The following is a 16,321-nucleotide window of genomic DNA, read 5'->3' as shown; positions in this document are numbered from 1 at the left end:
AACCTTTATCCTATTATTTACATCTCCATCAATTTCTCCATACTTTTGAATGATAGATCCCAAATATTTGAAAGAATCATCCACTGGTATTTCTTGCTCACCAAGCTTCATTACACTCCCATCTTTATTTCGTTGCTTACTAAATCGACATTCCATGTATTCTGTCTTACTCTTACTCAACTTAAAACATCTTGCTTCCAATGTCTGTCTCCATAATTCTAACTTAGCATTAACCCCAGCTCTAGACTCATCAATCAAAACAATATCATCAACAAACAACATGCACCACGGCACATTTTCTTGAATTGATCTCGTAAGCTCATCTGTCAGTATAGCAAATGAGGCAAGATTGCTAAGCTAAAATCATGCATGATTTGATCATGCGTGATCTTGTCTTTTACCAGATATCATGCATGATTAAAATAGTGTGTGATCTCTGTATGTTTGTTTTATCTATGAAGAGGAACCTGCTTAGGAAGGGTTCACTTAATGGTCTCCCTACCACATAGTAAACCCAGGTGAGTGCCTCAGCTCGCAAAGAACATCCACCGGCATTATCCCAAGAAGAATTAATCTTGGGAACAAGACAGGGTTTCATCTTTCCGAGAACGGACCGTACGTGTTTTTTTCTTTTACTTAGAGAAACCACCCTAGGTGCAGAGACCTAGCCACGCTAGCTCAGCCTGTTGTACTTAATGGTCGCAGGAGTGACACCCATGTGATTTTAACGTAATCTGCCCATCAAACGGCCTAAGCCCCATCCCACTAAACTAAACCCCTTGGGTTTAATCACCATATGTTTGGTATATATACATAAATAATAGTCCGAAGTATGTCAACTTAGTTAAAAATGATGGGCTCGAAGGCACACGTTAGACGAGTTATCTTTAAAGCCTTGTTTTTATTAATGTCTCACGATAAAATTTCCACCATTATCTAATGGAAGATTGAGAGCAACTTTTTGGAGAAGATGCAAATACTAAATATTTTTGGGCAGCTAAGGTGGCCATTGAACTCTCTAAAGGCATTTATTTGCAGTTTCAAAAGTACACATGCATCCGAATCTCTCAAACTAATATAATCTTTGTTCTTTGGATATGATTCTTAGTAATAATATGGCCAATAGTTATTGAGAAATAAATATTAAGTTTATCACAAGGTAGCCAACTAGTGGACAAAGTGAGAGGTGCTATCTAGGGGTGTCAACGGGTGGGGTTTGGTTTGGATGAAGGTGGAACAAGACTCAATCCAGATTTGAGATGATGGTACCGGGTCCAGACTCCAGTCTAATTGGACCCACCATAAGAGAAACCATACCCGGATCCTATAAAGACTACATGAACCAGACCCAGACCCAGACCATACCCAGTAAAATAATATTTTTATCATTTTTATATTGAAAAATTGCAGATCTTAATTAGAACTCGGATCGTGCCCGGGTCTGGTATAAAATTTCACAAACCACACGTGGCTCCATGTATTAATCGGATCCTTCAGGTCCGACACGGATTCTAAACTAGTCTTCTTATTTATCACCAAATCCTGACCCTATAGGGTTTGGTACGGGTTGGGTCCAGGTCAAACCCGACCCGTTGACACCCCTAGTGCTATGTGCATTTTTAATTTCCCACAGTCCCATGTTATAGGACTCTGAAATCAAACTGTAGAGCTGGTAAAAGAGCTGAACGAACCAAATGAAAGATATTCAAGTTGGGCTTGTTCTTGTGGCAAGCTGAGCTGAGCACCAGGTCATGGCAAGCACAAGCAAAATGAGTTGAGCTCAAGCTAACTCATTTATGAAAAAGTAGATTTTTTTTTCATTTGTTAACTAATTAAGCGTGTATTTGTAATATCTCAAAAGTAGGCATGCGTTTGTAAACAGGCCCAAAATTATCTGTTTTTGTGAATTTTTCTTGTTTAAGAGTTACATCTTAAAATTTCTTGGGCATAAGCATGTACCCCACAGATCGACCCTTATATTTTAGTACCATATTTGTTGTCTTGCCCTTTTATAAGTAGTTTTAGAAAGCAAACCGAGCAGCTCGTGGTTTGGAAAATGAGCAAAGCCCAGTGTGGAATCCAGTGTCTAGCTCCCACTTTAGCTCTTCAAGAAAGAGAAGAATGGTAGCTACAAAGAATGGAGAGGAAGGTGGTAGAAATGTTGGGTGGCCTTGTAGATTTTTCTTATTTAAGAGTTATATCTTAAAATTTCTTGGGCATAAGCATATACCCCACAGATCAACCCTTATATTTTAGTACCATATTTTTTATCTTGTCCTTTTATAAGTAGTTTTGGAAAGCAAACCGAGCAGCTTATGGTTTGGAAAATGAGCAAAGCCCAGTGTGGAATCCAGTGTCTAACTCCCACTTTAGCTCTTCGAGAAGGGGAAGAATGGTAGCTACAAATAATGGAGAGGAAGGTGGAAGGAATGTTGGGTGGCCTTGATAAGAGTAGTTTGGAAAGTATATATATGTTTGGGAGAGTAAGAACTTCTCAAGTAGTAGAAGACCAAGGGTGAGAGAGAGAGATTTCACCAAGAGTTTCAATGTCAAAGGCTCCATTCTATGTCATTCTTTTTCTGACTGCCCTTTTGTGGCTTGATGGCTGTCAGCAAGCCTTAGCACATGAGAGAGTGAGGAGCTTGCCAGGCTATGATGGGGACCTTCCCTTTGAATTATACACGGGGTGAGTTATTTGAGTAAGGCTTTAATTCTACTGTAATTGAATGAAGGCACTTTTTTTCTCCATAGAATTAGGGTGTCTGATACGCGGGACAAATCCTGTTAGGGACACCTGCTGGGGAGCATTGTCCCGCGTTTGAAATGCCCACTTGCACGAGGGAACACAACGGTCCCAATGGTGCCATTTCGTCCGAAATCATGAGGTTGAAATGTAGTTCTGGACAATGCTTCCTGGTGCATCTAAGTGGCTCTTCTCCAGCTATTCAAACACGACATCAGGGGACGTTTGATTATGCGGACAGCAGCCCTGGCAGATCGCTGCTGTCCGCAGCCCAAGCACCCTATGCAAACATCGGAAGCACTGGACGCCTGAATCAAGGTGTCTCGTAAGTCTACTGAGACACCTTTTAGCTGTCCCACGGTGTTCCACCGCCTCTCCTTGGTCCTGAAGCAATGGTGTCCGGGACACCTGCAACAAAAAAAAAAACAGAACACCTAGGACAAAAACTCGACTTGTCTAGGATACCTCTGTTTTACACAGTTCTGTTTGTGCGATCAAACGCCCCCTCAAGTAACCCTTTTGTTTCAGCAAAGAGAAATACTCTCTCTCTCTCTCTAATCCAGCGGATCCTGGTTGAGCTTAGCTTTGTTGTTTGTTGCTAGCTGTCTGTAGTTTCTTTTTTCTTTAGCTTTTGTTTTTCTATATTTTAGTTTTGTTTTCTATATTGTTCGGTTCATGGGTTCAACATTTTGTTGATCTTCATGAGTGGTAATGTTGATCTTTGATCCTCTCTCTCTCTCTCTCTCTCTCTCTCTCTCTCTCTCTCTCTCTCTCTCTCCCTGTGGGAATGCAGTTTGGATCAAGATGTTGTTACTCAACCAATATCTTTTTTGTTTTCAATGACAGAGGAAGCTTAGAACCTAATCCACTTGGTTTAACTTAACTGGATTTCCTCTCTTTTTTTTTTATCTCTCAATAGGTATATAACCGTGAATGAGACAACTGCAAAGAACCTATTCTATTACTTCATAAAGTCAGAAAGCAATGCAACGGAGGATCCTCTCATATTCTGGCTAACCGGAGGACCCGGCTGCTCAGGTTTTAGTGCCCTCGTCTTCGAGATTGGTGAGTAGCATATCATTCTTTAAGTATGCCATTATTCTCTTTTGGGAAATTTTCAAAAAAATGCACCTAACATAGGCACTTATGAAAATTGTTAAAAATACACCTAAGTTTTCTTTTGTTAATTAAAAGTTAAAACAAACTTCCACCAAACTTGGGTTATGTTTAACTCGTAGGTAAATACCTCAAATTTTATAACGCTTAGGTATCTGCCCTTCCACCAGATACGTTAACGTTTATCATGGGGCAGACTGTTATAAGAGAAACCAAAAAGGTCAAAGGCTCTTTTAAGTTAAATACAAACACTTTGCTTAATATATATATTGATGGTGGCCTGGGCTGTCGACAGGCAGTATCAGACATCCAGTACAGTCTCTCTCTCTCTCTCTCTCTCTCTCACACAGCAGATCCCGTGATCGGGCACAGGTACTTTACAAAGTACTCGAACCACAGAAAGCAAAGTATTGTTTTTTTACCGCGATATTATTCACGTTATTGCTGTGAATATTTATATTTTTGTACATTTTTATATTTTCAATATTTTCCTTATATTTTCTATATCTGAGAAGGAGATTTGTGACTATGGTTAGCAGTGGTTGTGTGTGTGTGTGGTGAAATTGTACACTACTTATATCTTGATGCACTTTCAAAGGTCCTATACGATTCAAATCCGAGGAATACACTGGAAGTGCACCAGCTTTAGAGTACAACCCTCACGGTTTTACAAAGGTGTGTGTTTGTTGCTTCTTGGTTATTGAGTGTGTTTTCTAGATCTTGCATTTGTAATTACTGATTAGCCAGCATACCAATCCTGCGTTAACTCTGATAATGCAGATTGCCAGCATTATTTTTGTGGACGCGCCCACGTTCACCGGTTTTTCGTATTCAAATTCTACTGCTGATTACAACACTAGCAATTCGGTGAATCTTGAGGAAGATTATGTGTTCTTAAAGAAGGTTTGTTAACACCTACCATGACATTAATTGCACCAGAACATTTCTTACCAAACAGTCAACTCTGTTGTGGTTGAATGAGATAGCTACATAGTTAGGTTGCACTATCATAACCTGGAGTACCAATGGGCTGTCCCCAAGCTTGCCTATAAAAGAAAAGGGGGGGGGGGGGGGGGGGTTGAAAAATATCAACCAGTCAAATTTTCCATGAAATGGGTTTGGCTTGAGTCTAGACTTACCCCACAATTTGAAATAGGGCAAGAAATTGGAAAAGTTTTCTGTTCAAAATGAAAAAAGAATTTCCCATGATATTCCAAAAGTCCGAACAAAGTGAAGAAATTTCTTATACCAATCATATCTAGCGCGAGGAGCAAGGTTTGTCTTTTCCAAGGGCAAGTTAACTTCTTCCATGTGAAGGAAACCACCTTCTTAGGGGTGTATACTAGGGGTGTCAACGGGCCTGGTTTACCCGGACCCGACCTGACCAAACCTATAGGGTCCAGGTATGGGGATAAATAATAAGTCCCAGGTCCCGACCCGAAGATCCGATTAAAACATGGATCTGGGTATAGTTTGTGAAATTTTATACCAGATCCAAACCCGACCCGAATTCCGATTAAGACCCATAAATTTTCAATGTAAAAACGATAAAAAATATGGTTTTAACGGGTATGGTCCGGGTCTGGTTCATGTAACGGGTATGGTATCGGGTCTGGGTATGGATTTTTATACTGGATCCGATTAGAACAGGGTCCAGACTCAATACCATACCCAAAAACCAAGTCCAAGTCTGGTTCCACCTGGGTCCTAACCAAACCCGACCCGTTGACACCCCTAGTGTACATCAATGACACGGGGACACAAGGATGTGTGATGTGTGTTGGACACGCAAGTTAAAAAAAAAATCATGATTTTTTTTGTTTTTTAATTAATAAAAAACTATTTTTATATTTTAATGTTACGTGCCAATGTTCATGTTCCTGTGTCTTGGCATGTCCACTTGTGTCACCAGGGACCTATGTCACAAACACACGTTGGCACGAGAACACTTGACATGGGTTTGACTGGTAAGTTCGATTTTTTTTTGGAAAATAGGACACGAGGATAAAAAAAATATTTTTAAATAAAAAAAACTTTTTTGACATTTTAATGTTAAAATTGCAGTTTTATTGAAATAAAACTTTAAAACATCAAAAAATAATAAAATAATATTGAAATATTGGTTGTATGTGTCTGTGTCAAAACGTGTCCACTCGTGTCACCAGGGACACGCATGTCCCTAGGTTTACCAACTAAAAGAGATTACTTTTTTGGGATTTCTTGTGTTTCCAAGTCCCAAAGCAATCCCGTTTTAAGCCGCAAGTAATGCGTGGTTTCATGAGTAATTTATTCGTCAACATATGAAAACAACCCAAATCTCCTAAACAGTTCTTTTCAAAACCATAAAACTGCAAGGTAGCACCAACACTAAGTAGAAGTGCAATTTGAAGACAGTTTTGATGGCATTTTTTGATGCAGTGGCTTCAACTAAATCCGGAATTCCAATCGAACCCTCTCTACATTGCAGGAGATTCATATTCTGGCATGATAATTCCTGCTCTAACCTATAAAATAGCACAAGGTAATCTCTCTCTCTCTCTCTCTCTCCATGTTGGTCATAAATTTTGCTTTTGGGCATTGCAGAAATTGAAAATGGAACTGAGACTATTTTCAATCTAAAGGTACGTGCCCTTAATTTGTTCATTACACAACCACAACAGTTGGTAAAATGCAACCAAAATTGCAGAACTGGTTTAACATGTGATCTCTCTCTCTCACTTTTTTTTTGTAATTGATGTTTAGGGCTATTTTGCTGGTAACCCCACTACAGATAACAAGTTTGACGCCGGTGCAGTTCCATTCTCTCGTGGAATGTCACTCATCACAGAAGAATTATATAAGGTGCTGTCCAAGACTCAAAACCTATTCCACCATATCTTTGTTAGTAGAGTTTTTTTTTTAAAGGCAAGTTGGGTTACCAGTTATACAACTATACCATTGGGTTTTGAACCTGCAAACTGCTCCTACCAGATAAGCGCAGCCCCCGTTGGTATCTTTGTTAGTAGAGTTCCATGAAGCAGACATGTGTCTCCTTAAAAGCAGCCAATGGTGTTAACCTAAGACTCTACCTCATGTAGTCTTCTCCTTTTCTTTCTTATTTTCTGCTGTGCATTTTGGGTTCAGCACCTTGCGTGCATTTGACTTATACCCAACACAATCAACCCTATTTCAGAATCGATTTTGAGTTGATATAATGCTTATCGGCTTATTTAGATCGGCTCGCATCGATACTGACAACATTAGTCTAACTTGTTATTTACTTTTTCTTCATGTAAACCAATAACTCTGTTGATGTTAGCCATTTTTAGAAAGGGAATGTGTGTTTTCTCAGGGGGGATTTCCATGAAAGACTAAAAAAACACTCTCCCTGTTGGTTAATCTTGTCATACTTACGGTCGCTGCTCTTACACTGTAAATCTGTGGCGTACCCCTTTCCCTCAGTGAGTCACCAAGCTTTGGCTGCGCAAAGGCCTATCCCTTGCCATCATTAATACAAGGGGCTCATTCTCATGAGAATGGAACCCTGACCATGAAGTCAAGGCCCCTTGCACCTTCTACTGCACCAAACCCCTTGGGGCTATTTTTTAAGAGGTTGGGAATGTATGTTTGACTTACTAAAGAGCTTAGGTTATTTACATCTTTAATATTCAAGTGAATCATGTTACTATCCCAGGTGGGCAGGGGTGGGGTACCGGGAGGTTTTACATCTGTGAGGTCAGATTGGCAAAAAGACAGTTGAAGTCCCTAAGGGGGTGTACCCATTGAATCCATCGCTAACCACCCAAAACGAGTAATTTCTTTGGGGGGGTTTGTGAATGTCACCAAGTTGTCAGGACGTCACAAGTTCAAAATTCACTGCTATTCGAAGCTGAGTGTACTCTTCAGTGGACAGAGGGGCCTCGAGGGTTTTACCAACTGGAGGCCAGCCAATGTGCAGTCAATTGGTGATTGTGGGGGAGGGTTCCCCTTTAATTATCCAAAAAAAGAAAAGTGAATCATGTTACTGATTTTTTCTAGGCTCAACCAAGGTCTCGTGTTCTGAGCTTACTGAGTTATAATCGGGCTCCACCAAGACAAGTCTAGACACAGCAGAGGCAACTTGATGGACATTGGACTCAAGTCCAGATTATAAACAATTTTGCTGGGCCAATGCAAGTCTTGACGATATTTGGTCATGCCTTGATCAATCTCGAATCATGAGATTCGACTAAGTCGTGACCTAGCCAGCTCCTAGTGTTGACCTACTCAGTGTTTGACTAAGTCAAGTTGTACATGATTCAGTCTAATAGCCATATTTTGACTTGTGAGTCTTAAAGTCTTTGTTTTTTTTTGAAGGCAACCAAGGAGATCTGCAATGGGGAATATTACACTCCACCAAACGAGAACTGCACCAAGAATCTTGAGCTTGTAGATGAGGTGAGATGATTTGTGAATTTCTTGTTTATTTGTTTGCTTTCTTTGCTGTCTTATAATTGATTCATTTGTTGAATAAGAAGAAAAAGAAGAGAAGTTTAAGAGTACTGGTTGAGGTTTTTTAACTGAATGCTTTTTATGTGGATCAGTTGCTTGTGCATATCAACGAGCAGAACATACTGGAGGTGTACTGTGGGTTCTATTGGTCACCACAGAGAAGGCCAAGGGTCGCATCCAGGCGAGCCCTCTATGAGTTCGAAGCCATCCATGACTTCTCATCCAAAGTTCCTCCACTCAGCTGCAGGGTTCTCTCTCTCTCTCTCTCTCTCTCTCTCTCTAAGAACAGAAATATATATGTTACCCACAAGGGATCCACCCATATCGTTGCAGCAACTTGACGAGACATCATGAGTTTGAAACCCACAAGGGGCATCCCTTGCTGCAAGGTCGAAGCTGGGTACCAACAGCGGCTCTGCTTGGTTGGTAGGAGCTGTCACTGCACGTCTTCTTGTGGCGGGACGTTGCAGGTTCAAACCCCAGTGGTACATTGAATAATAACTGATTGCCTTTTAAAAAAAAGGTCTTAGCTGGGTCTGGATGTACTCCCCAGTGGACAGGGGGGACCTCAAAGGTTTTACCAACTGGAGGCCAGCCAATGTGCGGTCTTCGATGGACGGATTTCTCTTGGCCGGAAAAATATGTCTAGGCCCCAAACAGAGTGATCTCTTAACCCATTCTAAGTGGTTTTGAAAAGGGATATGCATAAGTGTTTGCTTAATCTAAACTCACAGATATGATTACTTATACTCAATGGAACACATAATTGATGTGAGCTACTTTTCATGTTTTAAGCGTGTTTTTTATTGCAATAAAAAATCAAGGGCTCATATTGCACTGAAACTTGATGATGAAAAAATTAAATTTGCTGGCTAAATTGATTCAATCAAAAACATGTTTTTTAAATAAACAATCATAAAAGCAACTATAGTTTAAGTGAAACCAAGGAATACCTCTAGCTATGTTTTTTTAAGTAATTAAGAGATTTAAGAGAAAAAAATTGTTCAGGACTAATAAATATATATATATATATATGTGTGTGTGTGTGTGTGTGTGTGTGTTTTCATATATATATATTTTTTTCATGATTGTAAGCTCAATTGGATATGTATGTATGTGTGTGCATGCGTGCATGCACCTTATATATGACTGGTTGTTCTTGTTTGGTGAAAATGATGCAGGAGTACAGTTACTATCTTAGTTATGTATGGGCGAACAACGAGACTGTGAGAGAAGCACTCCATGTCCGAGAGGTTTTCTTTCTTTCTCACCAACCCATCATCTTTGGACGTTAGCTTGGGTGTCTAAATTTCCAATTAGGACAATCAATGTCCTAAACTGTCACAGGGACACGCCATTTTGGTGGTGCATCCTTGGTGACATAAACGGACACGTAGACACGCATGGTGAATATTTTAATATTTTTAATGATTTTTTGTTTTATTTCAAGATAATGCATTTTTAATGTTGAAAATACCAAAAAAAATGTTTCTTATTGATTAAAAAAAACATGTCCTCGTATCCTACTTTTCAAAAAAAAAAAAAAAACTTTTGAGTCAAATCCGCATCACGTGTCCTTGTGTTCACGTGTCTTTGTGACATAGGTCCTAAACGGCTCCAATCAGATGGATATGGATTCTTCCTGGGTAAGAATGGTGGTTATACCTGTCCTAGTTGCAAAAGCCATGGTCAGGGTCCTGACCAAATATTGGATTGTACCAGACACACCAAGTTCTTGACACTATTAATACTGGAGATGGATCGTGTTTGGATCCCATCTTCTGCGTCTGGATCTGATTCTTTTCTCAAATATGGTTTACTTTAGAAGCCAATCACATGCTTTTAAGGCTTTGTCAAAGGTGGGTGGATCTGAGCCCATCATGCCCATTTGAACCCGGTCGAACACCTAGAGTGAAGCAAGTCCTCAGTGTGAGAGTCTTATGGCCAATGTCACAGAGACGCCATTTTGGCAGCGTGTCTTTGATAAAATGACTACGGATATTATTTCAATACTTTTAATGAATTTAAATACATTTTAATAATGTTTTAATGAAAATGTATTTTTAAAATTTTAAGCTATCAAAATTTATGGATTAAAAAATTTCAATAAAAATATTGGTGTCCTGTTTTTCGAAAAAAAGAAAATTGAACTCGAGTGAACCTGAGCGGCGTGTCGTGTTGCACCCGTATCTTTGTGACATAGCTCATGGATATGTTTTCTGGACATTGTCTGTGGGCTGTTGGAATACAGGGAAGTGTGAGTGAATGGCAAAGGTGCAGCACAAAAATCACTTACGACAAGGAATGGTCAAGCGTTATCCAGTACCATCGTGCTCTCATCTCCAAAGGCTACCCTGCACTTATTTACAGGTCTCTCTCTCTCTCTCATCTCCAAAGGCTCTGTTTTCGTATCGTAATGTTGATGGTTATAGTTTCTCTCTCTCTCTCTCTCTCTCTCTCTCTCTCTCCTAGATGTTTATGCGATCTTGCGTATGCATCTTAGTGATATTTCGCTTCCTCCTGCTGACGCTATCTCTCCTTTGCCGCAATCTGGGCAAGCAGCTCCGGTGTGAGCCCATTTTATCTGTCTGATGTTCTTTTTTCTTGTGCTTTTTTTTTGTTTTGACTTTTGCTTTTGTTCAGTTCATGGGTTCAACATTTTGTTGATTTGAATTACTTTCGGCTCTCTCTCCTAGATGGCAGTGGACCGCCCTGCTTTGCCCCATTTGGACAGGGGATGAAGGACATAAAACGAGGATGGAGGTTAAAATCAAAACCCGTGCAGAAGGCGGGGATGGACTTATGTTTTTTCCCTCCCCGCCCTGTTTTCGTCTTCAATCTCTACATTGCCTCATCCCTGATCATTCTTTAGGGATGACAGTGGACCGAGGGAAAACGGTGCCCCACCCCGCCTCAACCTGTTTAGACCAGGGATGGAGGACATGAAATGGGGATGGAGGTTAAAATCAAGACCCATGCTGCAATGGAAACGGAGATGAAGGGCAGGATTTTGAGATGGGACAGGGGTGGAGACCTTGTCCCCCACCCCTGTCCACTGTCATCCCTAGGTGGCTTGAATGGTCCACTTGGGACTCACTTGACTATTAGTTTTGCATAAGGTTCTTGAGAATCCATTCTGATGAGGCTTTCCTATGACAGAGAAAGCTGGGGTTAGGCAGACCCCTACCAGTTATACAACCATACCATTTGGGGTTAGAACTTGCGACGTCCCAATCGTAAGGTGACGTGCACTAACTGCTCCTGCCAAACAAGAGGAGCCCCGTTGGTTGGTGATGCTTTCTCCCTTGCATAAAGAAAAGTAGGTGAGATACCAAGGGGGGGATGCTTCGAGTGGTTTGGTAGGAGCTATCACTGCACGTCTCCTTATGGTGGGACGTTGCAAGTTGAATAATAACCTGTGGGGGTCGGACTAACCCCAGCTTGCCCTTCAAAAGAAAAGAAAAGTAGGTGAGATGGGTTTAGTTGGACCTATCTAAGACTCATGTTTATTTGAGTGGTAAGGTAAGGTCTTTAGATAGATTTTTTATAGACAATAAGGTGCAAATAGAAAGGCTTGTGAGATCCTTTTGAACGGTAGGTATTAAGGCTCTTTTTGGTAGTATTGGGACTGATCATTGAGTGAGGAAAAAACAAGAGTTGAGTGGAGTAAAACCAATTTATTGGGCTGTTCTTGTTGATGATTTGGGAAGGTTTATTGGATCCACCATCAATCTGATCTTATTGGTGGACGATAAGTGTTATTGTTCTTTTGTGGCTTTGCATATTTTTCTTTTATATGTAGTGCTTGTTTCTCATTAATATTATCTCCTTGAACTCTCTTTGTGGACATAGGCACATGGCCGAACCATGTAAAATTCTCTTGCCTTGTGGTTGTTTGCTTCTTTGTTTGTGTTTGGTGTGATTTGTGTCCCCTCCTTAAAACTCGATAGGATCTGACCTGATCTTGTGTTTAGGCCTTAAAACCACAACCTTGCTCTCTCTCAAAAAAAAAATTTTTTTTTGAGCAAATGATACGCATTTTCCAAACGACAGAGAATCAGTCAATTTTATTTTTTAAGATTTTAAAAACATAAAAATAAAAAAATATTAAAGAAAAAGGCCAATTTGAATCAGGTTGATTCTAGTTAAAGCAGGTTTTAATTGGAGATCTGTTAAAGGGGATGAATTGGGCCCTTTATTGAATCGATTTTGGGCTGATTCTATAGGAATCAGGCGATTCAGGCCAATTCGAAATGAATATAAGAACAGTAACACCGGTTCCACTTCCAAACCCCGGGAAGAGTGAACACAACCCTATTTCTTTAGCTAAGTTCCTTCTTGGCCTCAAGGCGCAGCATGTAGGAAACACACAAATAACATGAATGCCTCGTGCACCACATGCACAAGCAATCACATGACAAAGGTAGGGCAGATCAGGTGCAATGTGATTTAATGTGCATTTGGGAAATACACTTAGTTGTGAATTTGGCAGCACTCTTGAGTGTGGCTTGATTTTTAGATGCATTTGGGCTTATCACCACTCTATCATCATTCTTGCAGAACGTATTGCCATATAGAGACATAAAATATATGAAATCTGATTTATCTCCAGAACGTATTGCCATATAGAGACATAAAATATATGAAATATAAAAAATATAAAAGGCTCCGCAAAAAGTAAAAACATGATATTTTTGAAATAGGCAATGTTTGGAAAATATTGCTTTTTTTAGTATTATGTTATCTTTTCAAAATATTGCAACAAAAATTGTAATTTTTTTAAAAAAAATATTAGACCATGTATCTTTTGACAGTTAATGAGATGCTAATGTTAAGCTTGTATCTAATTTCCAGTGGTGACCATGATATGGTGATTCCATACATTGGGACAGAGGGATGGTTAACTTACCTCAATTTGACCGTGGTTGACCAATGGCGGGCTTGGCTTATTAGTGAGCAAATTGGAGGGTGAGTTTCCCCTTTGATTTTCTCTCATGCAAATTTCTGCTTAATGCATCCATTGTTGTTTAAAAATTCATTTTACTTATGGCACGTTTGGAAGTGTGAAAAAGTCTTGAAGGAAAAGAAAATCCAAATGATAACTCTTCTTTATGAAAAGTATTCTCTTTTTTGTGTGGCGTGAGAAAATCAGGTTGGAAAAATGTTAGGGCATGTTTCCAATGCCCTGTGAGTCTTGGATTTAATTTCTCAAGATCCTGTGACTGTAAATCACAACACTTTCTCAAGTTTAGACCTCAGTTGTGGGCGACAACCCCTAAAGTTTTTGGTGTGCCAATATTTAAACCGGCATAGATTGAGCTAGTTTGATCTGGTTTGAATCACATTGTTTCTGAGCTCAAGCCTACCCTTGTGCATGTACATAAATATCAACAGTACCGTCCCCCCTCCCCCCTTTTACCTATCCCGACTTCACTACATTTCCTTCTTCCTTTGCTAAAGCAGATGAAACATCTATGGTTATCATTTAAATCACTATGAGTTTGTTATCTGACTTTTTTATTTTTATTTTTACAGATTTACAATTAAATATGCACCTAACGTTACATATGCCACAGTCAAGGTGTGACCTTCCTCCTCATTATACTAAATAGATTGTTGACACTAGAGAATGAGAACATTTTGGTGCTTATTTTTTATTTATATGGAAAATGCATCTGCAGGGTGCGGGCCACACTGCCCCAGAGTACAAGCCCATGGAGTGCTTCAACATGTACCAAAGGTGGATTACGAATCAAGCTCTTTAGTCTCTCTCTCTCTCAGAGTCCTTCAGACATGGTGGCCATTGTCTATTTTTAAATTAAGGCATTTTTCAACTGCCAATAATGTGTAACCACCAGAGTTATTCTCAGATTTGTAGTTTTGTATGGCAACTTTTCTATTTAAAATGGGGTTTCTATTTGGTACAAACGATTGTACCTACAATCTAGTTTGAATCTGTCGATGCGAGTTGTTTTGACACCATCTGACCTCACAGATGTGTTCAGCATGCTCGATTTAGTAAGAATCTGCTCTTGAATAATGCTTTTTCGATGAAAAAAAAATGTTTTTATGAGAAGAAAAATCGATGCCTTCATAGCTGTTGATATTTGGATTTCCTAAAAAAACCTGTATACAGGTTGGACTCTGGCGATCCAAAAACATGTGGATCACATCTACGGTATTGGATGTGTAGAAAAAACAAACAAACAAACAAGGGAATTCCACCCCCTTAGCTAGGTGGTTTGCACATACAAAACTGAAGCAAACCTGAACCCTTTAATGTAAAACTTGCAATATCACAACATTTTCTGGATTTTAGCCTTTTGCTAGATCTTGCCGCACAAACGCGAGTCCACTGCAATACCCAGATTATGTGTGCAAGATGGTAGATGCAAGGCCCCTAATTTTTGTGATTGATTGAAAAAAAAAATTGGTAAGGTATGAAGACCAATCTATTTTGAAGGAGAATTGGCAAAATCCTCTCATTATTTATGGTAATAAAAAATTCTCAACCATCAATAGCATGGAAATACTGATTACCACCCATTGTTTATCCCCCAGTTTGGATGGGGAAAAAACAAGAAGGAACCCTTCACGATACCCTACCCACCCCACTTCACAAGGATGATTTACGTACCTTGACCTCTTTGAACCAAGAGTGGCTCATTTCATTTCTTGGCCACCTGTTCTTAATGAACATTTTCCTGCGATAGGTTTGCCAGAAAAAAAGTGAAAGGCATCACAGCACTTAAGCATAGAACGCTGGTCTTTGAGATATTTATGTTGTACCATGGCCCATAATCCTTCTCTTTCACCTGACATAGGTCGCTTTCTCGATGGTGTAAACCTGTAGTGCACCCCTTACTCTCAGGGAGTCACCTTGCTTCACCACGAGCTAAGGGACATAATGCATTTACCCTTTCTTATATACAAGGGGCTGACGCCCGAGAATGGAACCCTGACCACCAGTCTAGCAGCCAAGGCCCCCTCCCACTATGCCAAACCACTCTGGGCTTTTCATCTGACTGTTGAATCGCTGGAAAAAGGGAAGATGGTGATGATGCCGATGTATGATGATGGTGGTTACGTTAAAAAAGAGGCCATGTCACAAAGATACGTAGAGGCAGTTTCGATTCGCAAGCTTGAAATTTATTCAAAAAATAAGACATCAAGATACATTTTTAAAAAAGCATCAATAAAAAATATTTTTTGATATTTTATTAATAATAAATGTTTTTTTATTAAAATAATATTGAAATATTAATGAAAAATAATAATTTAATGACTGTATGTGTCAGTGTCCATGTGAAAAGTTGACACTTGTGTTACCAGGGGCATGGTCCCAAAATGGCGTATCCCTAAGACAGAAAGGATGAGATGACCACGATAGTGGTGTTGGACTTGTCCCAATAGCTATATTTATAGCCGTTGGGGCTGGTCGAATGACCAGTTGGACCAGCCCTCATGTGTTCTATTTAAAAGGGACACTCCTTGTATTTCTTATGCTTTTTGCTAAGCATTTCTCAAGTAAATAACATTTTGTTTTTTATAATGTGCTTGTTCATAATGGCTCTTGAATGCACTTGTGCTTTTGTGATTGCTTTCACTTGATTGTTGTATTCTGCCTTGGTGGACTAGCGCGTGTGCACTCTTTATTGTATTCTTGTTAACCCTTAGTGGGTTTTTCATTGTATTTTCGTTTGCTTCGTTACATTGTAGGATTGTAAAACTTCTTCAAAGATCGTGTTTGTGGCAAAGGAAGAATCTTGTTCAAGCTCTTGCTCTTCTCCTTCAAGATGATGGATAAAAAACCCATGGCAGTCATCACATTCAAGCTAAATGACTTAAACTGTCTAATGTAGGCCGCCGTTATAGAGAACCACCTTAAGGAAAAGAATTTGTGGGGGTATGTAAGTGGTACTAGATGTAAACCACAACTCATACTTACTAAGGATGGAGATCAAGTTAAGGCCCTTGATGAGAATACTACAT

At 39.6% G+C, this 16,321-nt stretch overlaps 1 protein-coding gene across 1 annotated transcript; it reads left to right on the top strand.

Moving 5' to 3' along the window:
- The first annotated feature begins 2,880 nt into the window (after positions 1-2,880).
- LOC149833143 (serine carboxypeptidase-like 18) lies at positions 2,881-14,094 on the top strand. The gene is made up of 14 exons (XM_090013375.1): positions 2,881-3,068; positions 3,663-3,808; positions 4,458-4,534; positions 4,640-4,762; positions 6,278-6,380; positions 6,443-6,480; positions 6,602-6,700; positions 8,195-8,275; positions 8,422-8,577; positions 9,511-9,582; positions 10,581-10,699; positions 13,184-13,297; positions 13,865-13,910; positions 14,011-14,094. Exons 1-14 carry the CDS (start codon positions 2,881-2,883, stop codon positions 14,092-14,094), a joined length of 1,446 nt encoding a protein of 481 aa, XP_089869501.1.
- Positions 14,095-16,321: the final 2,227 nt, after the last annotated feature.

The sequence above is a fragment of the Nuphar pumila genome, chromosome 7 (assembly GCF_984573655.1).
Source record: "Nuphar pumila chromosome 7, dmNupPumi1.hap1.1, whole genome shotgun sequence".
NCBI classification, from domain to species: domain Eukaryota; kingdom Viridiplantae; phylum Streptophyta; class Magnoliopsida; order Nymphaeales; family Nymphaeaceae; genus Nuphar; species Nuphar pumila.
This window is presented reverse-complemented; position numbering and strand designations above follow the sequence as displayed.

Coding starts and splice junctions, on each gene's coding strand:
- LOC149833143 (XM_090013375.1), top strand. CDS start 2,881: ATGAGGTTGAAATGTAGTTCTGGACAATGCTTCCTGGTGCATCTAAGT. Junction 4,763..6,277: donor ATTATGTGTTCTTAAAGAAG/GTTTGTTAACAC, acceptor TTTTTGATGCAG/TGGCTTCAACTAAATCCGGA. Junction 13,298..13,864: donor ATTAGTGAGCAAATTGGAGG/GTGAGTTTCCCC, acceptor TTATTTTTACAG/ATTTACAATTAAATATGCAC.